The sequence below is a fragment of the Mixophyes fleayi genome, chromosome 2 (assembly GCF_038048845.1).
Source record: "Mixophyes fleayi isolate aMixFle1 chromosome 2, aMixFle1.hap1, whole genome shotgun sequence".
In the NCBI taxonomy this organism is placed as follows: domain Eukaryota; kingdom Metazoa; phylum Chordata; class Amphibia; order Anura; family Limnodynastidae; genus Mixophyes; species Mixophyes fleayi.
The window spans coordinates 251,313,610-251,339,283 of NC_134403.1; the positions used below are offsets into that span (position 1 = coordinate 251,313,610).

Genomic DNA, 25,674 nt, shown 5'->3' on the forward strand with positions numbered 1-25,674 from the left:
ATTTTACATGCCCTCTACTAGGAGATTGGGCATCGCCCTTGGCAGACGACGTTGATGGCATTTCATCGTCTATGTCATGACTAGTGGCAGCAGCTTCAGCATTAGGAGGAAGTGGGTCTTGATCTTTCCCTACTTTATCCTCCAAATTTTTGTACTCCATTATATGCAGCACAAGAGAGCGTACCCCTAAACCACACACACTTTGGGACTGCAGAAACAGTGAACGTAGTAATATTGATTGCAGTTCCTATTTTTTTGGACTGCAGAAACAGTGAACGTAGTAATATAGATTGCAGTTCGTATTTTTTGGACTGCTTAAACAGTGAACGTAGTAATATAGATTGCAGTTCGTATTTTTTGGACTGCTTAAACAGTGAACGTAGTAATATAGATTGCAGTTCGTATTTTTTGGACTGCTTAAACAGTGAACGTAGTAATATAGATTGCAGTTCCTATTTTTTGGGACTGCAGAAACAGTGAACGTAGTAATACAGATTGGAGTTCCTATTTTTTGGGACTGCAGAAACAGTGAACGTAGTAATGTAGATTGCAGTACCTATTTTTTGGGACTGCAATAATATATTGCTCTATAATATTTTTTATAATTTTTTTTAAAATTTTTTTTTTAAGATTTTGGGATAATTATCAAATTACTATGGACTTAGCAGAAAAAAATACAGGACAAAAGCACCACTGGACTCAGCAGGACAGACACTGGCCAAAGCACCACTGGAATCAGCAGGACAAAGCACTGGCCAAAGTACTACTGGACTCAGCAGGACAAAGCACCACTTTAGTAAAATAATCAGCAGGACAGAGCACACTTTACTAAAATAATCAGCAGGACAGAGCACACTTTACTAAAATAATCAGCAGGACATAGCACAGTATCACTATCTCTCAACAACCTCCCTCTACACTACCCACAGGGAGAATGAAGATGGCGGTCGTGAGCGGGGCATTTATAACATCCGAGTCTCGCGAGATCCGACGCGAGACTTGGATGTCATAGCCTCGTTTTGGATTCCTTGGGCGGCCGGAAGTACCCGAACAGTGCTCGGATCCCGTTGGATCCGCACTGTTCGGGTGGGCTCGGATTAGCGAAATCCGAGCCCGCTCATCTTTAAAACAAATGCATTGTCTCCTGCAGGAAGGTCTTTATCCAAACACTGAAGGGCAAAAAAACATATTTTCACATTTATTTTCCTTGATTCAACACAAATATATAAAGTTACAGTCCCATTTGACATTTGTAATGAAGCTGCTTCTCAAGGTGAATCCCAAATGCCAGGGAAAGATAATAGCCTCTACTAATTATATCAGCCACTATATTGAGTTGAGTAAACTCCTCCATAATTAATTCTGACCAATATGCCTTTATAGAAATTCAACCTCCATCAACATAATTTGTATTAGCTGAATATTGACTTTACAAAAAAAAAGCAGACGCTCCACAGTGCGTATGAGGCTTTGGGACCCACCATGTTCTTCGGGAACTTATTGAGCCCTATCTGGAGGTATTTTCTCTGAGGATCACTTTCCTTTTAACTGTAACCTCTGTAAGAAAAATTTCTAAGATCCAGCCTCCTCACATTTCTGAGCTTTGCTTATCTTACCATCAGGAGAGAGAATGTCTGACATATAAGGATTCTTTCCACTCTAAAATAGTTTTTAGCTTTCCATGTCAGTCAAGATATCTACCAACCTTATTTATTTCCAGATCCTCAAAACTCAGAGGAACAGTGTAGAACATGTTTAGTAGGGTCAAGGGCCTAAGGATTTACATTGACGTGAACTTCCAGAAGGTCCATTTTCAAAGTCATTCATGGACTTAATTAAAACAGTTTTTTTCGAGTGGCAGTATGGTCCTCCTTTAATGCCTTTGAACCAGTTTCTTATTATGCGGGTATAGGACTTGCAATTTCAGAAATATATACCTATAAAATATACAGCAGTTTTTCTACATACTGTGAAATTTTGATATGAAACATACTAGTTTATGTATAAATTATTACCAGGATGTCAACCCTTTATGATCCCTCTGAAAATCACTCCTGTCTCCACTGTTAGAGGACACAGAAGGCAGCCACCACAGACCTTTCCATACTGTACAATGAAAATTAAGCTCATGTTGCTTTCCACCAGTCCCCACGCTGTTCTACTCACATTTGGGTTTCTTTTTTTCTCCTCTCCATGTATAAATATTTGGTAGTCATTGAAGGAACAGAGTGGACCAGCAAGAAGTCCTAAAAATCCAAGCATGTAACTGAAATATGGAAGAATTCCAGGGGGAGACCTAGACAGAATGGAAGAATATGTGTGTGAAATAAATGATATAATAATAATAATAAGTATAAATCAACTTTTATATGATTTCTTTAAAATATGCAGTTTGGGCTTAACTGTGCAAATACTGTTAACTATATTCAGCCCAGTTGTATTATTTTTACCGCTCCTTTGAGGACATAACCAGAGTATTAAACATGTTTGTGCAGGATAAGGGTGAATGCAAACCCCTGTCCAGAGGGAACTGGGTGTACTTGGTCTGGACCAATCCTGGACTGGTGTGTCAGGTAAAGAGTTGGTCTTGTACAAAATTGTGTATAGTTGGGCACAGCCAGTTACGTGTTTTAATGTCTTCAGCCAAGCTGTGCAGCTGGCAGGGCTATCTGTTGTACTGGAACTGCTGTTGAAGATGGTGTGAGAGATCTACAATGAGCTGTGCATGTGACAATAGGGACATCCACTGGGGCTAGAATATGCTAAAAATTCCATTTTGGGTGTTATATCCTTAGTAAATCTCAGTCTCAAAAAATTATTTACCTGGGGTTCAGTCGTATATTTTTTTACAGTGTGTGTGTTTTTTTTAACAGTATTTTTTATGCGACAATACAGCTCCCAGCAAACCCTCGAAGTCAGGGCATGCTGGTGTTTGTAGTTCTACTATAAGTGTTGTATATCAAAAAACTTTTTTTAATATGTACTTGGTTTATAACAAGGGCAAATACATAATGTTGTGCATTTATAAACAGAAGCATACAAGAGTACAAATATGATATGTGCATAAAATACACTGCTGAACTGCAAAATTTAACATAAATGGCACCCAACTATGAAAAATGGAAATAAAAGAAACAATATGAGCCAGCTGAGTTACTTTAATATACACAGGTGTTCCCAATGGAAATCCATTCTGACCAAAAGGGCCACTCAAATTGTAAGCTTTTTGAATCAACTAAAATTTCATTCACTTCCTCACTTGGGTCCAGTTGGTATTCCTGATCAAAACATCCCCCCTCAGGAACTGAACCGGTTATGGCCCTGAACCCTGATTTTATAGTTTCTGGTCCGTTGCCTGGCTTATCTGCTACTGAGACAGTTATTCTTTGAATTACAGTTCTTTAGAGACTATTTGCAGAGATTTCTAATTTCTCAATGTACTTCACCAGTTCCTAATCAATAGCCAATCAGAGGAACCACTGAGCTATTTTGACCCAGCAACTTCCCTTTTCCCTTGCCTATATATTGTAGTTTGGACCTGTGATCTTGCCTTGCTGCTACTACTACTCTTGGCCATTTGGATAAGATCTAATGTCACAGCTTTGTCTTGGTCAGGAGGCATTTGGGAGTTATTCCTTTGGTGATGCCCCTAGGAGAATGAGGGGGGAATCAGTGGCTCTGTGTTTCCATGTCTCCAGGATGATGGAAGTATGACAAAATGAGGTGTTAGTTTTAACCCATCATGGATGCGCCTCATTTGTCACAAAGTTTGGACTATGGTCAGGATAAATTCTTACTTCTTTTGTTTCCCCAGATCTCCAGGTTCAAGGTAAGTGGGTACTATCCTTCAAATATCGCCTCCAATGTTAACTGTACATTCATGTACTGAGTAATGTGTGTTTAAAATGTGTTCTCATGCAGCACAGTACTAAGTCTGTAAAAGAGCCGTAGCCACCCTGGCAAAGAGCAATCCTGCCAAGATCGAACCAAGCGTAGCCTACGCCATAGGTGCACTAAGTACCAGCTCCATCCACTATAGGTAGAGGGACAATGCAGTCAGAAGAGCGGCCAGAGTCTTTTGGAAGTACCAGTCAGCAGAAGGGCGATCATCTGCAGACCAGAAATGAAAGAGTTAACTCTAAAACAATGCCTTCATTATTCTCATCAACCCCAGTGATTAAGCTCTTCTTGGGAGACCTATTGTGTGAGCTGGTATCTACAAACATTGTGGAGCCACCGCTGGAATGGGTCCGAAGATGGAGACAGCCGGCAACTGACATATGAGCCAGCCAACTGAGAAGCGGCACCTGAAGCATGATCCAGCCCTGAGGGTGCCTGGGGGCCTCTACTCCAGGACCCCAGAGAAGAAGGATGAGGACTGGGGCCAGATAAAAAAAAAAACATATGCCTGGAGTCTGGCAAGACGGACACAGTGAGGGGTTATGCTAGCAAACTTAAGTCTTCATTATCTGGATATTTGCCTGGATGTGTACTGGAGGTAAGTGATAGGCTGAAGTGATAACTTCATATGGAAGAGGAAGAGAGGGGGCCAAATGGACTCACCTAATGGTTAAACACATTTTGGAGGAACTGGAGTGAGAAAGGAAGAGATCTTTTGTATCCAGGACTTTACATCTACTGGGATTTCGGCTGTGTGGCTGGACTTATACAAAACAGCTAAGGTAGAAGGCAGCCTGCTTGTTTTCTGTATGGTATCATAGTACTCCTTCACTTCTCTACACTTATGTGGATTTTGTTATAAATGAAAGGGGAACTGTGGAGAAGCAGCCGCAGATGGATGGTAATGGGGGATATATTGTTATCAGCCTGGCTGTGCCCCCTGCATCTTGAGGCACATTTTCTTCCAACAAGCCAATTTATCACAGAACTTGTGAGCTCTGCAAGCCTTGCTAGTGCCACAGAGATTTGACTGGCTCTTGCAACATTGCATGGAAAGAAAAGTGAACAACGGGAGAAGAAGTGATTTTGTACCAGTCCCCTCCCTTTCATTAAAGAGATAGAACACTGCAACAAAAATAAAATACATGTTTGATGTGTCAGAGCCAGTTGTGGTAGAGAACATCTTCTCGGCTCATAGAGATGAAATGATGGATACTATCTCAGGTCCTGAGAGCCCCACCGTGTACCCTTTCGGAATGCAACTTCATGGGTTTATGTTTCGTAGAAGAAGTGGTGAAATTTGTGGGAGCTGTGCCTTTTCATATAGGTGAAACTTTGTTATATGGTGTAAAAGTGGCACCTAAAACGCCACTTAATATCATTTCCCTAAATGTTAGGCTCATAACATCCAGAGCAAGGAGAACTGCTACATTAGAAGGTGTGAGTCTATGAGAGCTGATTCAATTTGCTTACGCAAATGTGGGGTACAGGGTGTTTATTGAAGCAGAGTATAAATATTGGGATAACTCTGAGTACCTCAGGCAATGATTCCAGGTGCCGTAATGGGGTTCTGATCACCTTAGCCATCCATTCCAGATGCCGGAACGAGAGTCTGAACTACTTAACCAACCATTTTGCATGTCTGCATAGGTCTGCTAATACCTTAACCATTCATTCTGGTTATGGAATAGCTCTGAGTAGCTTAGCTACCCATTCTGGGGACTGGAATGGATCTCTGAGTACATTAATCATCCATTCTGGCTGTGGCAACAAGGCTCTGAGTACCTTAGCCAATAAATCCGGGTGCGATAATAGGGCTCTGGGCACCTTAGTTATCCATTCTGGGTGCTGGAAAGGAGGTCTGAGCTATTTAACAATTCTTGCCTTCCATTCCAGATGCTGCAATGGGACTTGGAGTACCTTAATCATCCGTCTTGGGTGCTGTAATAGGGTTTTGTGTACATTAACCATTGATTATATCTGACATATGTGGCAAAGGCATTTGAATTAGAGTGCTGAGAGGAACTGTTTTTGTAACAAATAACCATTATTAGAAATGTATCACTTTTACATAGTACTAGATGGAAGCTGGGGATATTACAGGGTTACCACAACATAAACACAGCAATAAAGTGCAAAGATCATTACATAGATATGTGCAATGATTAAATGCTTAGCACACCAAGAGACTATGCGTTTTTTGTAGATTAAAGGTGGTCATGCGGAGTTGAATACAAAAAAGAGAATCTTTTAAAAAGTGTACGCAACTTTGTTTGAAAAAAGTTTGTGAGGGTCAAATGGTGTGTTGTGATTGAGAGATTCATCGGAAATAATTAGTTGATTGGAGTAAAAAGGGAGGATTTTGGACATGATCTAGCAGAGTTGTGTAGAAGACTTGCTCCTGCTCTGGTAAGAAGGTTTCAAGTGTATCAGGCACTTTATTCGACTTATTCTCTATCAACACTGATCCACCACTGTTGGGAAGGTGCAGGTGATGCTGTCGTTCCTATCTACCTTCATATACATCTCCCCCCCTCCCCCCACCTTGTATATTGATGAAATCTGCATCGCAAGTTCCTGTCTGTGCTCATACATTTTGTTCTCTGTTACAGACTGTCTTGTGTTTTTTGGCTGTTAGCCTGTAAATACTACTGTATTTCTGTAACCTTTGTCTGTAACGCTTACAATGCTTTCAATAAAAAGTATTTGAATTTTTTTTTAAACTAAAAACAATAAGTTTCGAAAGTGTGGCATGATAGACAGAGTGTGTGTGTGTGTGTGTGTGTGTGTGTGTGTGTGTAATATTTATATGTTATGTGACTGAGGTGAAGCCATGGGCAGGGGGGCAACTGCCCCCCGGACTGGTCCTATAATGGGCTACCTTGGGCTGGGTCACTGGGCCACCTGCAATTTTTTCCATTAAAATAGGCTGCTGAGTGTGAGTCTTGCCCCTCGGGCTGAAATTTGCCAGCCCTCCCCTGAGTGTGGCCTCAAGCTGTAGGCAGCAATGTACAAGGGTTCAATATTTTCCTGAAGAGCGGAATGTGTTAAATCCTCTCATACAGGCACTTGATCTCAGGTATGGTGCTTCTTGGTGATAATGATAACTGTCAGAGAGAACGGGTTTCCCCAGAGCTTATTTTTCATGCTGCCATCTCCCTCTGTAACCAAACTACCCTCCCCCCATATCAAATATTGGAAATGAAATCAATTTAAAAAGACTAGCAATATCCTAAACTATAGTAATTTTGATAATACAGGCACTTGTATTTTTACAACATTGAAACAATAACATCTGCAATCATAAAATGGCAACATAGAGACTTTTGTGCAAAATCTAAAGAAAAAAGATGCAAACTATAATGTGAAGACACATTGGGGTAAATTCAATTAGACATGAAGTGTCTCAGAAATGTCCGCGAGACATTTCTACGAGCGGAGATTTGACAGAAATCTCCGCTCGATTTTCCTTGCACCCCATAGAGGTATTGGGAAAAGGAGAATTCTATCGCAATTGCCAGCATTATGCGTGGCACGATGTTCGCATACCACATCGCCGGCAGTTGAAAATTCCCCAATAAATATTAATTATACACAATTTTGATGATAGCAGTAAGTGCTCAACAGGTTAAACAATCAGCCCCCATAAATCCCTTTAAACTTACATATGAATTCTTCTGGGGTCAACCATAAGAAGCATGAGATAGCACAGGATGACCTCTCCTATAAGAAATACGGTGAGCCTGAAAAGTATAGAAAAATTTAAATATGGTTACATTCATCTAGTGAGGGCTTCATATATTTCAGTCAAGAAGAAATTGATTAAATAGTAGAAGAGCACAAACTGCCATTGTTCTGCTCATGAGTGACAGTAATTTTAAATTTTAACGTAACTGGGAGGGAAAAAAACCTAGGTATGCACATTTCACCTACAATGAGAGTCAGGTGGACAAAGCCAAGAAAACTCTGAATCTTTGATATTAACCATAACGCTGCATGCAGCTCATAGAGTCATAGAGTACATATTATTGAACCTTGAACGTTTGAAGTTTTGGCAGTAAATAAGCTCATCTGTCAAGGATCAGTATGCCCAGAGTCAAAGTTTGTCAGGGGACATATAATTTGTATTGGTGGCCCTGGCAAGACACACTGGCAGATTGGCATGTTTAGACTGTGTGTGGCATGTACTCAAAAGGTCAAACCCTGTGCTTTAAAGTCAGAAGTGAAGTTGGTCCAGCTGACTGATTATGGGGCACATTTATCAATATTCACATAAAGTGAAAAGTAGTTTTCAATCCTTATCGCAATGATAAGGATTGAACTACTTCTCACATTTATGTAGAGCCCTGCACAGAAACAGCAGTTCCGAAAAACTGCTGTTTCAGTGATAAAAAAAATCATACTTACCCCCCTCTTCGGAAGCGCTGTCTTCGGGTCTTCTCTTCACTCTTCAATTGCGCATGTCCAGTACACAGATCCCCTCTCTGTCTCTGCAACGATAGTTGCAGAGAGAGCGCGCTGAGTGACGGGGAGGGATCATGTGATCCCTCCACACATGCGCTGTCCAGCTCTGCTCTTCGGAGATTTCTTCAATTAGGATGATGTACACAAAAATGTTTTTTCGGGACTTGTTAGATTGCAGGCAGGAGCAGTCACCATTCTGTTGAATGGTGACTGCTCCCAAAAACGAAGAGGAATGCAAAGCAGCAGATATCCATGATATCTGCTGCGATGCCCCCTTAATAAATTTGCGGAGGACACTGTGGGACCTTAATGACTGGTTAAAAGCACTATCGTGCTTTATTAAATATGCCCCTATAACTGTATCAGGAGCTTGATTCTAGAGGAAGCTATATGCTCTCCTGAGCCTGGCAGCTTCAATCTGCTATGTCCCTGTCAGACTACCTGTTTTTGTTTAATGTAACCTGTGAGTGCTAGGTACCAAGAAGAATCCACTATGAATTTTGGTGTACCATTTGACTGCTTGTGCATTATGACCTGAAAGCCTTTCCACAGCCAGGCGCACACGCAGGGGGGGGGTCTCCAGTTCTCTGGATACCCCTCCCCTCCACGAATGAACGGGCAGCAAAAGCATGTATAACCGTGCTAAACAGGTGCCCTTTATTTTAGGGATGTGCACCGGCGACTTTTGAGGTCTCGTGTTTTGTGTTTTGGATCCGGATTTTCTCGATGTTTTGCAAAACACCTGCCGAAACGTTTTGGTTCGGATTTAAGGTTTTGGATTCAGATTTTTTTTGAAAAAAAAAATAAAAAGTGTAAAAATCAAGTTTTTGGGCTTATTTTCAATCCTACGCTATTATTAACCTCAATAACATTCAATAACAATAATTTCCACTAATTTAAAGGCTATTCTGAACACCTAACACCTCACAATAATTATTTTTTTTTAGTACAAAACGTTGCAACGAGGTATCTTTCTGGACTGCGTAGAGGAGTGTTCCCCACAATACAATTAAAAACCCATCAACTGGTCTGAATTACACCCAAAAATAGTATCTGGACTGCGTAGAGGACTGGCCACTGGCCACCACAATATAATATATAGAAAACCTTCAACAGGTCTGAATTACACCCAAAAATAGTATCTGGACTGCGTAGAGTAGTGGGCACTGGGCACCACAATAAAAAATATATAGAAAACCTTCAACAGGTCTGCATTACACCCAAAAATAGTATCTGGACTGCCTAGAGGACTGGCCACTGGCCACCACAATATAATATATAGAAAACCTTCAACAGGTCAGAATTACACCCAAAAATAGCATCTGGACTGCGTAGAGTAGTGGGCACTGGGCACCACAATAAAAAATATATAGAAAACCTTAAACAGGTCTGAATTACACCCAAAAATAGTATCTGGACTGCATAGAGGACTGGCCACTGGCCACCACAATATAATATATAGAAAACATTCAACAGGTCAGAATTACACCCAAAAATAGTATCTGGACTGCGTAGAGGACTGGCCACTGGCCACCACAATATAATATATAGAAAACCTTCAACAGGTCAGAATTACACCCAAAAATAGTATCTGGACTGCGTAGAGTAGTGGGCACTGGGCACCACAATAAAATATATAAAAAAACCTTCAACAGGTCTGCATTACACTGCACATACGGCTGCTCCTCCATCCTCTCCATCATATACATGTTGGAGTTTCAGCGTGTGAAAAACTCTTGTTTTTGATAATGTCAGTGCATTTTGAATATTTTTCAATTTGCCCCACACCACTGAATGTACTTTATCTATGATACGCATCTATCTATCTTGACTGCGTAGTGTGGTGGCCCCGGTACACAATTTGGTACCGAGGCCACAATATAATTAAAAAACCCTCCACGGGTCAGAATTCCACCAAAAAAGGGTATGGACTGCGTAGCGTGGTGTGCACGGAACACAATTTTTTACAGCGCCAACAATATAATTAAAAAATTGGGCATCAACTGTCACCGTTGTTTAATATCTTATACACCTAAATATGGACTGCACAGTGGAGTGGCCCCGGTAGTAAATTTGGTGCCGGGGCCACAATACCTCCTCCAACTTCCAAGTGTAGTGTTTATAAAGACAGACAGCGTCGAAGTGTTATTAGTTGACTTTCTTAACCCTAAAATTGTCCCTGTTGCAAATATTCGTGTAATGGACAGTTACTTTTTCATTGAAAGACTCAAGCTTTCAAGTGTAGTGTTTATAAAATATAAACAACAATACAGTAGTTTTAGAGCACGTCAATACCTCTTGTTTTAAATTATGACAGGGCATTTTACTTTTGGTTTAATTTCTTGAATTTGTTTAAATTTGGTTTTACTTTTTGAACATGGCAAACGACTGTTGATTGGTCATATAATGCAAAAAAAAAAGTTCCAAGATGGAATTGTCCTTGGGCCCTCACACCCACCCTTATGTTGTTGAAATAGGACATGCACACTTTACCAAACCAATCATTTCAGCGACAGGGCCTACCAAACAACTTTGGCTGAAATGATTGGTTTGTTTGGGCCCCCACACCAAAAAAGCTATTCATCTCTCCCTGTACAGACTAAACAGGCTCTACTGAGGCAAGATGTCGTCCTCATCCTCAACCTCTGATTCCTCTCCCCCTACAGTGTGTACTTCCTCCTCATCACACATTATCAATTCGTCCCCACTGGACTCCACAACCACAGGTCCCTCTGTACTATCTGGAGAGCAGTGCTGTACTTCATTGAGGAATTGATTATTCATTTTTATAAACATAATTTTTTCAACGTTATGAGGAAGCAACCTCCTTCGCCGCTCACTGACCAGGTTCCCCGCTGCACTAAAAACTCTTTCCGAGTACACACTGGAGGGGGGACAACTCAGGTAAAATAGAGCCAGTTTGTACAGGGACTTCCAAACTGCCTTTTTTTCCTGCCAGTAAAAATATGGACTGTCTGACATGTCTACTTGGATGGTGTCAGCAAAGTAATCATCCACAATTTTTTCTATTGTGACAGCATCCAATGCAGCGAGAGTAGACATGTCTGCAATGGTTGGCAGGTCCTTCAGTCCGGACCAGATGTTATCAGCATCCCCGCCAGCGCCTCTTTTGGGAAAACTGAGCTTTTTCCTCGCAGCCATAGATGTGGAAGAAAATGAGGGTGGAGCTGTTGGCATGTCACGGTCCTCTTCAGAGGACAATCTCCTGACCAGCAGGTCATTGCACCGCTGTAGACTTGTGTCCGCCGGAAACAGAGACACAACATACGCTTTAAACCGAGGATCGAGCACGGTGGCCAGAATGTATTCCTCTGACTTTAAAAGAGTGACCACCCTCTGATCCTGGCAAAGCATACGAAGGGCTACATCCACAAGAGCTACATGCTTGGTGTAATCGCAATGGCTTACCAGCTCCTCCCTCACTTTCTCCAGCTGTTTCTGCAACAGCCTGATCAGGGGAATGACCTGACTCAAGCTGGCAGTGTCGGAACTGACTTCTCGTGTGGCAAGTTCAAATGGCTGCAGAACCTTGCACAACACGGAAATCAGTCTCCACTGCGCTTGACTGAGGCGCATCCCCACTCCTTTGCCTATGTCGTAGGTGGCTGTGTAGGCCTGAATGGCCTTTTGCTGCTCCTCCATCCTCTGCAGCATATAGAGGGTGGAGTTCCAGCGCGTCACAACCTCTTGTTTGAGGTGATGGCAGGGCAGGTTCATGCTTTTTTGATGTGCCTCTAGTCTGCGGTAGGCACTGGCTGAATGCCGAAAGTGTCCAGCAATTTTGCGCGCCACCGCAAGCATCTCCTGCACACCCCTATCCCTCTTGAGGTAATGCTGCACCACCAAATTAATGGTGTGGGCAAAACATGGGATGTGCTGGAAATTGCCCATATTTAATGCCCGCACAATGTTACTGCCATTGTCTGACACCACAAATCCCCATGAGAGTCTAAGTGGGGTAAGCCACTGGGAGATAATTTCCCTCAGTTTCTCTAATATGTTGTCAGCGTTGTGCCTCTTATTAAAGCCTGTAATACACAATGTTGCCTGCCTTTGCACGAGCAGCCATTTTGTAGATGCTGCTACTGATGCAGCTGTTGCTGTTGCTGCGGAAGGGGATGCATCTACCCAGTGGGCTGTCACAGTCATATAGTCCTTTGTTTGCCCAGAACCACTTGTCCACATGTCCGTGGTTAAGTGGACAGTGGGTACAACCGCATTTTTTAGAGCACTGAGGACACTTGATTGTACTTCTCTGTACATTTTTGGTATCGACTGCCTAGTGAAGTGGAATCTCGACGGGATTTGGTACCGGAGACACAATACCTCCATCAACCCTCTAAATCCCACTCCACTGATGGCGGACACCGGGCGCATGTCTAACACCAACATTGCAGTTACAGCCGCAGTTATACGCTTTGCAATAGGGTGACTACTATCGTATTTTGTGGTCATGGCAAACGACTGTTGGACGGTCAATTGTTTTGTGAAAGACTTAGCGGTCTTACGACTTCCCCTCTGGGAAGATGACCGACTAACAGCAGCAACAGCAGCAGTGGCAGTAGTAGGCGTACCGCTGCAGGATTCCTCGGATGAATCCCGTATTGAGGAGGACTCAGTCTGGCTGCTGACTTGGGCTGCAGGACTGAATCTGATGGAGATTGTGGAGGAAGTTGACGAGGAGGGTGTTGCTGGTGTGTATCCAACTGGACCACGGGATTTAGGTGTCCCTGTACCGATGACGGTCCTAGCCCCAGTTCCTGAACTAACCACTGAACTATGAAGGTTATTCAGGTGACGTATAAGGGAGGATGTTCCTAGGTGGGCAAGATCCTTACCCCTGCTTATTTGAGCTTTACATAAGCTACATTGGCCATACATTGGTTGTCTGGATTTGGATAAAATTAACTCCAGACCGAAGAGGTGCATTTTTTGGTCTTCTGACCAGGCATGACGATGGGCTTTTTCATCCCATGGACATCAGCTGTTTTCCCCCCCTGGTGCCTCATTTACAATAACCCCATCACCATCCTCATCATCAAGTTCCTCCACAGCGCCAGCTACATCATCAATAGGCTCCTCCCGAACCACCTCTTCCCGTACAGTGATGGGAAGGTCAGGCTTGACAACCACCAACACCCTTGGACTCGCCTTGAGGATTTGTGATAATTTCTCTTTAGAAGGCAGAGTTGTTTGCTGTTTTGTTGCTGACAGCATAACTCTCTTCAATTTTTTGTAGGGGGGGGGGAGGAGGAGGAAGGATAAGATCCGTGGGTGAAGCTGAACCACTAGTTATGAACACGGGCCAGGGCCTAAGCCGTTCCTTGCCACTCCGTGTCGTAAATGGCATATTGGCAACTTTACGTTTCTTCTCAGATGATTTTAAGTTTCTCTTTTTGCTACTTTTTCTTAACTTGGGCTTTTTGGATTTTACATGCCCGGTACTACGAGATTGGGCATCAGGCTTGGAAGACGACGTTGATGGCATTTCATCGTCTATGTCATGACTAGTGGCAGCAGCTTCAGCATTAGGAGGAAGTGGGTCTTGATCTTTCCCTACTTTATCCTCCAAATTTTTGGTCTCCATTATATGTAGCACAAGATACTGCAGAATGTGTGAACTTAATAATATTGCAGTACCAATGGACTTATACTGCTGGATTGGTTTTGCAAATTTGGTTATAATTACTTTTTTTTTTAAATTTTTTATTTTATTCTTTTTTATAACTTTTTTTTTATTTTTTAAAAACTTGGGAATAATGGGGAAATAACTATGCCCTTAGAAGCACAGAGCACAGGACACAGCACCACTGGACTGAACAGGACACAGCACAGGACCCAGCAGCACTACGGAACTCAGCAGGACAGAGCACAGAACACAGCACCACTGGACTGATACTGCAGAATGTGTGAACTTTGTAATATTGCAGTACCACTGGACTTTTACTGCTGAATGTGTGAACTTGGTAATATTGCAGTACCAATGGGCTTATACTACAGGATTAGTTTTGTGCAAATTTTGTGGTAATTAAAAAAAAATTAAATTAGTTTTTGGTATTTTTTTAAATAACTTTTTTTTATTTTTTTAAACACAGGGGAATATTGGGGGAAATAACTATGCCCTTAGAAGCACAGAGCACAGGACACAGCACCACTGGACTGAACAGGACACAGCACAGGACCCAGCAGCACCACTGACCTCAGAAGGACAGAGCACAGGACACAGCACCACTGGACTGAGCACAGCACAGCACAGCACAGCACAGCACAGCACTGAACTGAACAGCACGAGATATAGCAGGACAGAGGACCACCTAACACACCCTCCCTCTACCCTGATCAATGCCTGAGTGAAGATGGCGGCGACTAGCGGGGAATTTATAGGATCCGAGTATCGCGAGATCCGACAACGGGATTATGAGTCAGAGCCTCAGTTTCAGATTTGAATTTGGCGCCAATACCCCGGATCTGTCTCGGATCTGACTCGGATCGGCAACGTTCGGGTGGGCTCGGATTTCATAAATTCGAGTGCGCTCATCTCTACTTTATTTAGGACCATGCGGATGCTTCTCTGACGACGTCTCGGCTGCTGTCTAATCTACTATTAATGAAATGGAGCTGCTGCGCATGCGCAGCGCAGCAGCTCCACCCAGGCACAGCCACAGTCAAGATTCAGTTAATACAGGAGATGTTCATACTAAACTATGCACACAGTATCTGACAGGTAATAAACAATTTTTCCATTGTAACGTTGTATCGATTTTTGCTTCTAGATTAGGAATAAAGCATTGACTGAATACAATCCTGCATATAGTGATTTATAAATCAATGAAGGGGATAATTGTTTTATATAGTTAATTGACTATTATAAGCTTTATGTTTATAGTCTAAATGTATTGACTGACATTCGTATACAGAGATGTGTTGACCTATTGCTTTGTATGTACATAATACAGCTGAATTATTTCATTAGAGGGGGAAATTTTACTCTCATGTTTGTGTCACACTTTATTCAATAGTTATTGATTAGTACCAGGCATGTTCCCTGCTGCTGAACGGTGAGTCCCAGTGACACTGGGCGTTCAGCAAATTATATATATTATATACGATATATATTAAAACTTTATTTAAATATATTATATTTGACAGTTTAATTTTATTTTACAGTTACTGAGCACTTATAAACTGAATGTTAGATAGGTGGCACAGGGTGAAAAATAAATTATAGTGTACAAAGGCATGTTGTTACTCATCTAATCACTTCCAGCCAAAGTTTGTTTTTTTCAGTTGAAGCTGCAAAAAACATTATAGGATCCTCTATTTTATTAACTATTATTAAAGTAATTACTGGAGCTTGCCTATAAGCTTTAATTAGATGTAGGAGATATATATATATATATATATATATATATATATATATATATATATATATATATATATATATATAAAATCTAATCCAAGCTTTAATATAAGAAGCAGGCTTCGATTATTCATTTAATAATGATTAATAAAATGGAGGATCCTATAACATACTTGGTACATTGCAGATATGTATGTAATATAGTCAAAACTGGTATTACGGTATCAATGGTTTTTGTTGTTTATTTTTTTAATGTGCGTTATCAATGGTATTTTTCATTCAACTATTTGGAAACCCCCCTTTAAAAATACTGCGTTTGTCCCTTTCACCCAGTGCACTACAGATTTATGTAACAGTTTAAAAGCGTTCAAGAAAGTCTTGCATCCATTTAATATTGTACTGCTAAAAGTTCTCAAAATCTGAGATTTCTATTTGACAGAACAACTAACACCTGGAGCATCTGCACCAATGAGGCACACTCAGGTGATGGAAACCCTCAATGACCAGGCAGGAGTGCTTTATTATCAGAAGGAGAATGGTAATACAATCCACTGCAGGGATTTAATTCCTTGATATCCTTTGCCTGTAAATTGACTCCCTAGGATTTGTCAAGTTCTACAATATCTGTAAATGAAGTTAGGTAAAGGATGCTTAAGCAGACATAACACTGGTGAACACGTGGGTGCAGTAATATTTTTGTGTGAGTAGTGTGATGTAAGATTGCTGCCATTTGGGTGACTTAGAGGTATATGCCTTTTTGCACATTTGATCCTGCGCAATTATGCATGGATGCAAGTTAACTATGTCCATCCATATTTAGAGTTGCATTACATTCGAGCACATCTCACCGCTAAATACAGACATAACTGATAAGCAAGTACTTGCTTGTACTTGTATGGAGAGCGCAGAACATTCACTTATTTAGTATAAGCACAAAAATACACCTAACCCTAAATACGTGCACAGCTCAAGGGTGCTAGGTTAAATTGTGTCATGCCTTTCTGTACTGCATTTGCTTTGAATTCCTGTGACCTATCTCTCATAGCAGAAGGGAAGGCAAGTGTTAAATAAATGCACCTTAAAATACTGGTGCAAGTTGTGACAAATTTTTCACGCCACACAGATGCACTTGTGTTCAACTCTAAATTAGGTCTTTTGTATCTATTGATTAAATGTGGTTAAATGTTCTGTAGAGTAACAGATGTGACTGGGAATTGTGTAAAGTTCTTCTCTCACCATCCAAAGCAGTAGATTGACAAACAAATTCCCAGCAAGGAGGCCACGCCATGTCTGATTTTTGGACCACATTGAGAGGGTGGCAGACAATATCGGAACAGGAAGGCCAGGATCAGTGCAGAGACTTGCCCGATGAGGAATATACGCTAGAAAAGAAGGTAAAGGGAATGTATTTAGCTGAAATATAACTTGATGTCTATGTAACACAATTATGTCATTCATGACAGTAAACTACTACCTATTTAATTATGATAAAACGGAAAGAAATTTGACTTCAGTTTGTATTGTGTTGTCCATTTTCATTCTGGTGAATTTATTGACAAATATACCCTTAATTATTTAAAAATTAATAGTACTTGTATATTGGCCTGTAAAATTATGTATGTATATACATATATATTGGTATAAGCAGAAAGAAACTAATAAGTTTAGTTATTACCGTGGGAAAATAAGTGGGAAAATCAGAAACAGAACATTGTCACACTGTGAAAACGAATTAGATTGGCAGGGGAACCAGACAGATATGAAACATGTGTTTTACTTTACAATGAATTAAAGGTATGCTGCTACTATGCAAGCATTAATCTGTATTGATTACACATGCTATAAATGGCAGGCATAGCAATATTACACCTGGAAGATAATAAAATCAGATAAGGTAAGGTAATCATTTAAGTAGTTTGTTCTTATCAGGCTCTATTAAATAAAGTTGCCAATTACCTGATAGTAAGCTACATAATACGTTTTTCCATTTGTTTAGTTAATATTCTAATTATCCAAAGTTCATCTAGCTCATATATTGAAATATATATGTGAAAGTGTTTATGATTTTGTACAGTTGCCCCAAACCACATAGTGTCCAACATGACCTATTTCATGTTTCACAATGGCAGGTGTGCCAAATTAATAACATAATATAGCCTTATATGAACTATAATTTCTAAAATGATTCTATATAGCGCCATATGTCTTCCTACAGCCTCATGTACCCCCACATTCATAGCTCAGAGTGCTTAGCTCCATGTTTTGAGTCCAAACGATTGCAAGAGCAGTTGCTGATGCTTGATAGACAGACACTGCACTGGGAGGAATTTCGACTTATTTAACATTGTGATTGACTGACAGATAGAGTGCTATAGGTTGTAACACCTACTGAATGACCTTAGATTAATAAGTGCAATTACAGTGTTTATAAGTGTCTCAGTGAGGCACTTGGTTTGTTTTATTCAACAGTGACTTTAGGTTTAAACATGTGATGAACTCTGCTAAACATATAATCATGTCACGCAAGCCCTAAACCATTTGCCATGCGGAGGGGATAGTGTGACTTGAAGTCTGCAATGTTCTGTTCAAAAATGTCTCACATATTTTCCAATTTCAATATTCTGACCTGGTTTAAATGGTTAAAGTAAAGAAAAATATGCAAATGCATGGTAATTGCAATTGTGAGGACCATATTGGGGCTTGCGGGTCCTGTGTCTGATACCCTGAGTGGCTATGTTTAGTTGTGAAGGCCGTGAGTCAGCCTAATCTTTCTGATACCTGAGGCAGTAACTGAAGCGATGTATCTCTTAGGCTAGGTACACACTGAAGAATTTCCTGACCGATGTATTATCTACAACAATTGTACTACCAACTGATGGTCCAATTGTAAAGCGATTTATGCATATACTCTAGACACGTTTTAAACAATTAACTAACGAATTAAGATGGATGGACCGGGCAGCGACTTTTAACAGACATATTGTCGTGTTAAAAGATTTGGTTTTCGCACACACTGAAATGACATATGTGATCCCTGTAGGGATATCCCCAAGAAATGTAAATAATGGGCTGAACATATTCATTAAGAACCACCCAAAAACTCTTAAAAGGAAAAGAACAGATCTTTTTCATTCATTCTGTAACACATACTTTTTTACAGTACATGTACAGAGTTGTATAATTAGGCAGACAGACAAATCTAATACACATCTTTTGTATTTCAAATGTATGTGTTTATTCTATACTACAGGGACTCACGGGCATACATATGGAGGCAGAAATATGCAATACACATATAGTACCTCATTTAGAGTCGGACGCAAAGTCTGTTTAAGAAGTGTAGGAGTGGGAGTGTGCCGCAGCTTGGTAGGGTATTACGAGTGGCAAGCAACCCCAGTTGCGTCCCACTCTTAATACCCAATGGAGCTGCGAGCAGTTCCTGCAGCTAGCTAACGCTTGCGCCACCTAATTCCTGCCGCACAGCTTTAGCCCTGTTTTGACGTGTGTTGTGTCTGCGCCTCACTACAACTAGGATGTATTTACATGGTCACGCCTTCACAATTTCGCGTTCCTCCCATTCTCTCGTAGTGAGTCGCAAACTGTCGCAAGTGTTAATTGCGTCAAAGATGCAGGTGGATTTGGAGCTTTCTGCACATGGGTTGTAGTGTCTTTTTGTTGGATGTGCCTAAAACGGACTTTGCGTCCGACTCTAAATGAGGTCCATACTGTAGAAAACAAAGTTATGCGCTTTTCTTGTAGACTGTACTGACACAGATGTATAATTAAACAAGCAGACATGCTATACACATCAATGCAGTAGTCAGCAACTATTGCTTTACCATTAGTAGCACCTAATTACCAATTGACAGACCTGAGGACACAGCACCACCTGGGAGATGTACAGGCAACAGCAATTTACATACCCATGCCCCGAAAAGAATTGCAGCTTGAGGAACTATCGCCAGTTGGACATGGATCGATCAGAAATGTATACACGGTACATGATCGTAAGGTGATTGAAACGAGATTTTTAAACGGTACGACAAACCAAATGATCTGCCAATCGGCACTTTAGGGCAACTTTTGACCATCGTGTATTTATACACAGTAAGCTGACATCTGAGCGAACGGTCGTATGTCGGCTGTTTTACACGATGATTAGACGAGAAAGCTCCAGTGTGTACCTAGCCTTATTCAGGGGCGGATCTAGAAAATGGTTGTACCCCGGGCGATCTAGGGGGAGCGACTTAGGCCCCGCCCCCTTTCTGACTTCTGAGGCTGCCGGCGGCTGCACACTATGTGCAGGTCCGCTCAGCAGTGACAGGACGGGACAATGTGCTGCCCGGCTACTCTGATTGTGTTTTAAACACAATCAGAGCAGCCGGGCAGCACACTGTCCCTACCTGTCACTGCCGAACGGACCTGCACATAGTGTGCAGCCGCCGGCAGCAAGTCCCCGCTAGGGGGGGCGACTGCCCCGATCGCCCCCCCTGGATCCACCACTGGCCTTATTCCTTATGCAAACTAAATAACTTTCAATAACTACTAGATCTATCAACAAGGTAAATGTAATAAATTTAGACGTTTGCATTTTCTAAATTAATTCTCTTCATTTTTCTGCCTGAGAACTGTTTTATTATAGGCACACTTCTGACTGTCTTGGAGTCCATTGTCGGGTTTAGGAGCCATGCTAACTGGTTCTTAGCCCAGTGAAACCACAGTCTTTACTGTAAACATGCCCAACACTTTTACATTATCACAGGGCAGCCCTCTGTTGTTACATAATGATGTCTCCAGGACAAACCCTAAAAGGAGCAAAGCAAGTGACACCCCAATCATGTCTTCCTTGCTAGATAAATAAGTATGTATATTTGTAAGTATATTTGCCTACGGCTTGTCAGTTGCACTTACAGTTTACATTGGACCTGGCAATAGGGAAGACCTAGGGATATATTTACTAAACTGAGGGTTTGAAAAAGTGGAGATGCTGCCTATAGCAACCAATCAGATTTTTGTTATCATTTTGTAGAATGTACTAAATAAATTATAGCTAGAATCTGATTGGTTGCTATAGACAATATCTCCACTTTTTCAAACCCTAGTCTAATGAGACTCTTCAATATTCTTCAAATATTAAGTAAAGAATAATTGAAAGAAACAAAAGGGAAAAAACTAGTGAGTGACATATAGGGAGAGTAGAGGAAATTAAGCTGGTGACAGACGGGCAATTCCATTATTTTAGCCCAGTTACCTAAAGTCCAGATCTGTTGCCAAATTGAACACACACATGTGGGGTCAAACTGAACAGATCTCTTCATTTGTGCTTTGGACTGAATGATCAGGTCACAGGGGGCTGCTCATCTACTGCAGCCACCATTCATTTTTTGCTACTGATATAGTCTTATGCATTAAGAAAAATAGCTTGGTGACTGTAATATAATGACATCTGAGACTTGCTAAACATATCTGTTGTGTTTTTGCTTCAAGCAGTTTTGCTCTTTGCATCATAAATTGCAAAATTGTATTATATATATTATGCAGACGTATGTACTGTGTTGTATAAACTTATAAATACTGTTACAACATAATGGGCCTGATTCCTCAAGGCACGAATCTGTCATTTTTGAGCATTTCGTATGCAAAATGCCCAGAACTGGGAGATACGGCCATGAACGCGGCCCTTTCTGCTCCATCTTTGAACGCAATAGACACTTAATTCAGCCTACGATTTTGGGGAGTGGATGGGGCGGGGAAGGCGCATTTTGCCGTAGTCAATGTACAGTTGGAGCATGCCAAATTCAAGCGCCCGCAACCACGTCCGAATTAAGTTGTCGAAGTTACTTGTTTTTCTTCCGTATCTCTTGCTCCAACTACTGGGCTAGTCTAAGTTCTGATCAGTAGTGATGACAGTCTCGTATGCATGCTGTAACATGTGTTTTATGTTCAGTAGACATTAACAGCATTCTAATAAATGTAGTTAATGACAAAAGAACAAACAGAAAAACCCCAACCTTTTTTTTCTGTTTTATAATGCCATTATTATTACTGACATATTAACAGCAGATGGCATTTTATATATATAATATATAATCTGTGCATTCTTTGGCGAATTAATAATCCACATAAGTATTGGACGTATAGTGCAGTGTGTTGTGTAGAAGAGCACACCAGACTTACACCTGAATTCAACAACACATGTATCTTGAGATCTGTGCCTTGATGAATTTGGGCATGCGCAAGGCCGAGATACGTGCTTTTAAAACCAAGCGCAGGTTGCCCTCAGTATGCGTGCCTTGATGAATCAGGCCCTATGTTATCTAAGTATAGTACTTTTCAAGTAACCCACTGAAACCTGATATTTTTTTTTACAAATACTTTACTACATTCCTACATTCTTAGTGCCAATCAATTAATGTGGCCCAGCTATCAACATAAATATTATCAACATCAGTACTATTATGGACCAATCTATTACCATTACCATTAATTATGAATTATTAAAGCATAACATGTTTACGGCATTACTCTGTATTCACAGCGATTGACATCATCAACTGGCTCCGAACAAATAGACATTTGTTCATCATACAGACATATGCACAATACATCACAAATTCTGTGAATTCTTTTTTTATTTCTTTATATTCCTTTATCAACATGATTGTCAGTGCACAGTGAATCATCCCTATTCTAATATCACAGTTAACAATATAGTAATTGTAGCAAAATAGAACCTGTTTCACTTTCATACACTTCATGGACTCAAACTGGTGAATGTGAACATGATGCTTTCATTCTTAGCTACAATTCCATCAATTCTTTCATTCATTCACTCAGAGGAAATCTGCTGATAATGTGGTGATAATTGTGAACTAATGTATATCCATAATATATATAGAGAGAGTTTATAGCAGCACTTATCATTAACTGTTTAGTTACAATAGCAACACATCAAACTCATTTTTTTAAAGGCAGCCACACAGAACAAACTGTCATTCTCACATTTTATAGATAAATGGATATTTCTATGTACACACCTGTTCTGTTGGAAGATTTGTGATCATGTGCCTCACAACATGCAGGGGTGCACCCTCATACACTCCTGCTATCTGCATGTTCTCTACTGCCCGTGTGTTATTCAACTGAATATCCACACCCGTTCTGAGATATGTGACACTTTACCTACTATGACACCCGCCCACACACCACACCCACAGAATAAACTGTAACCAGAAAGTATGTTGTTAGGACAGGCACCTTACACACTGAATAGAGGGAGGAAGTTTAGGGAGGGTGCATGAAATAACCAAGAAGGAGTGGTGTTGGCTGTTGAGAAACCAAAGGAAAAGGAACTCAGCCCAGAGAATAAATTTGCGAGAGAATGAAATATAACAATATACAACAATTGGGACTTTTCATAAGGTAGCTCCCTTTGATAGGCATAAGACATAATAATATAAAACACATATAAATACTTACAATTGGTGCCAAATAATGGCATAATTACATGCAGAAATTAGCATATTAATTTCATATTGCATTTTTCATTGCCAAAATTGCCATAACTATCATCATAAATAATAATAGTTGTAATGTTCCCCAAACGCACATAGAAGGTGACTGTAGACTCCCCACTGCTTGTATATACACATACATGCCAACTTTTGAGATCTCCCTTCCGGGAGGGGAGATCTTGCTGGCTATTTTTGGGGGCGTGACCAAGCGGGACATGTCACTTGGCCCGACACCTAACGTGTCACAGTCAGCTTGGCCTATTATAGCGCTGGGCGGGGCCGCGATGACACGTGTACCGCTTCATTAAGCCCTGTCCCTACCAGCAAACTTATCGTACGGGCCAGGAGCCGGGAGGTGGCTCTGCTCTCCCAGAAATTCAGGAGTCTCCTGAACATTCCGGGAGAGTTGGCAACTATGTATATACATAAGGGAGGAGTCTGTATGCCCACTAGTTATTGCTGCATGGATGTGCAGAGGTATAGAGACAAAGTGCATTACCAACCTGCCTGCATCTGTATACTGTATGTACAAATGCGTACTTCATAAACCTGCATAATACTGTTTCTAAAAAACAATAGAAAGAACTGGGTACTAACCACAGATGTATGATCTGTGAAGCAGCTAGGTTAAGTGTAGGCAAGGTGATCCAGCCTGCCTTGGATGAAACAAACTATACATAAATAACCAGCGCTAAACACAGTCCCGGATCCAGACTTACCCTATCCATTGGGAATTGGACTTAGAGGACCTCAGCCCCCAAACCAACAGCAACTATAGTGGGGGGGCAGTGTGCCCATTTCATCTCTGCATCATTTATATTAAAAGAGATATTTAACCAAGACTCTGTCACGATACTTGGCATGCTCAAGCATTATCTATTGGAACTTCCCAGTTAGATATATCTTCAGGACACAGTTGTTTTGAATAGATCTGGACTTTACAGGAACTTTAACCAATTGCCATATTGTGTTTTGATTTTTTTATTTCTCTGTATTGCATTCATAGTAACTGACACCTCTGGAGTTTTTGCATATTGATTGCTCACTGATTGCTATGTTCACGTTACAATTTGGTTTGCAATACGATTTGCTTTATTGTTAGCATTAAAGATTGATTCTATACTTTCTGAGATTATCACCTCCATTATCTACACATCACTTTTAATGTACCTGTGTTTAGTGCTGGCTAGTTATTTATAGTTTGTTTCATGATAGTGTTTCTGCCTGATTGTTGAAACTGTTACTACTGTTGAACTACTGCTTTACTACAAGTTACCAACTGTGAGTAGCTTCATGTATTCATCTGTCGTTATCATCTTAAATAAATAGCAACCTGTTTAAGTTACAAAAGCGTTGTGGCCTAACATCCACTTTAACACCACTGAACACCTTTAGTAACATCAAAAGGTATAACCAACAGGTTATGGGCCCAGGAAACGAGTGTTAAAATAAACGTAGACAAAATGCTGTCGATATCCCAGCAATTGGCATCTGTGGGAGCAGAGGTAGACGACGAGGAAGTCGCAATGGCAGAGTATGATTTCCTAGTAATAGCTTTGGAGTCTAACGATAACAAGTTAACGACATAAATCGTGAGAGCTAAGCTGCTGCAGTTCAAACAGACAATTTCTGTCGAGGCAAATGCTGAGAGTACCGTTCTACTCACAAAAAGTGCAAAGTCCAACAAGCCCAAGTACAAATGCTTCATATGTCATAAGATGAGGCGCAAGGCATCTGAATGCAGACTAAAAGTTAGAAGTGATGCGCAACAGAAAAAGCTTTGAAATTATTGAAGCTAGTGGTACATGTTACGCTATGATGTGATTTGTGTTTCATTTTTATGTACATACAGTTGTGGAGGAGATTGTCAGAATTTTAAATGAACTTCGGTCACATTGAATTCTTTGAATCGTGGTGATACAAATCAAGCTTGAAGAACACTATCTCAAGTATTTAAGAACACTATCTCATTGGGACTGATTAAATTGTTATTTTATCTGTTCATATTATATAGTTGTAAGCACCAGCTCTATTTTCCGCATATTTCATATAGATCAGTTTGAGCACATTTCTGTGGATTGTGTGCTGGCAAATAAAAGGCTGCTCCTATTTTTCCGCGCAGGTACACCAATTCTCTGTTGTTTTTTTATATTAGACATGTGGATAAAAGCTTAAGAATGACAAAGGCAATGTCACCACCAAGCAGTGAAGAGATAGAGAAAATGAGTCTAATCCCTTACAGAAATGCTGTTGGAAGCTTAATGTTTGCAAGTATTGAGACTCAACCAGACATCACATATGATGTGAAAGAGTCAATCTACAATCAATCTTGAGAAAAGATATTTGACTAAAATCAAAAGAATTCCAAGAATTGATGATTTGCATTGTTTATTAACCCTTTTTTTTCTTGTTACA

The 25,674-nt window shown here is 40.7% G+C and overlaps 1 protein-coding gene across 1 annotated transcript in view; it reads right to left on the reverse strand.

Annotated features, from left to right (window-relative positions):
* LOC142139907 (membrane-bound glycerophospholipid O-acyltransferase 1-like) overlaps nt 1-22,905 on the reverse strand; it is a 43,245-nt gene extending 20,340 nt beyond the window's left edge. The window contains exons 1-4 of the mRNA XM_075197770.1: nt 22,783-22,905; nt 16,982-17,127; nt 7,566-7,643; nt 2,167-2,356 (exon numbers count right to left, since the gene is read on the reverse strand). Of these exons, the coding sequence (XP_075053871.1) occupies nt 2,167-2,356; nt 7,566-7,643; nt 16,982-17,127; nt 22,783-22,860 (492 nt within the window). The 5' untranslated portion in view covers nt 22,861-22,905. The remainder of the gene's footprint in view (nt 1-2,166; nt 2,357-7,565; nt 7,644-16,981; nt 17,128-22,782) is intronic.
* Nucleotides 22,906-25,674: the final 2,769 nt, after the last annotated feature.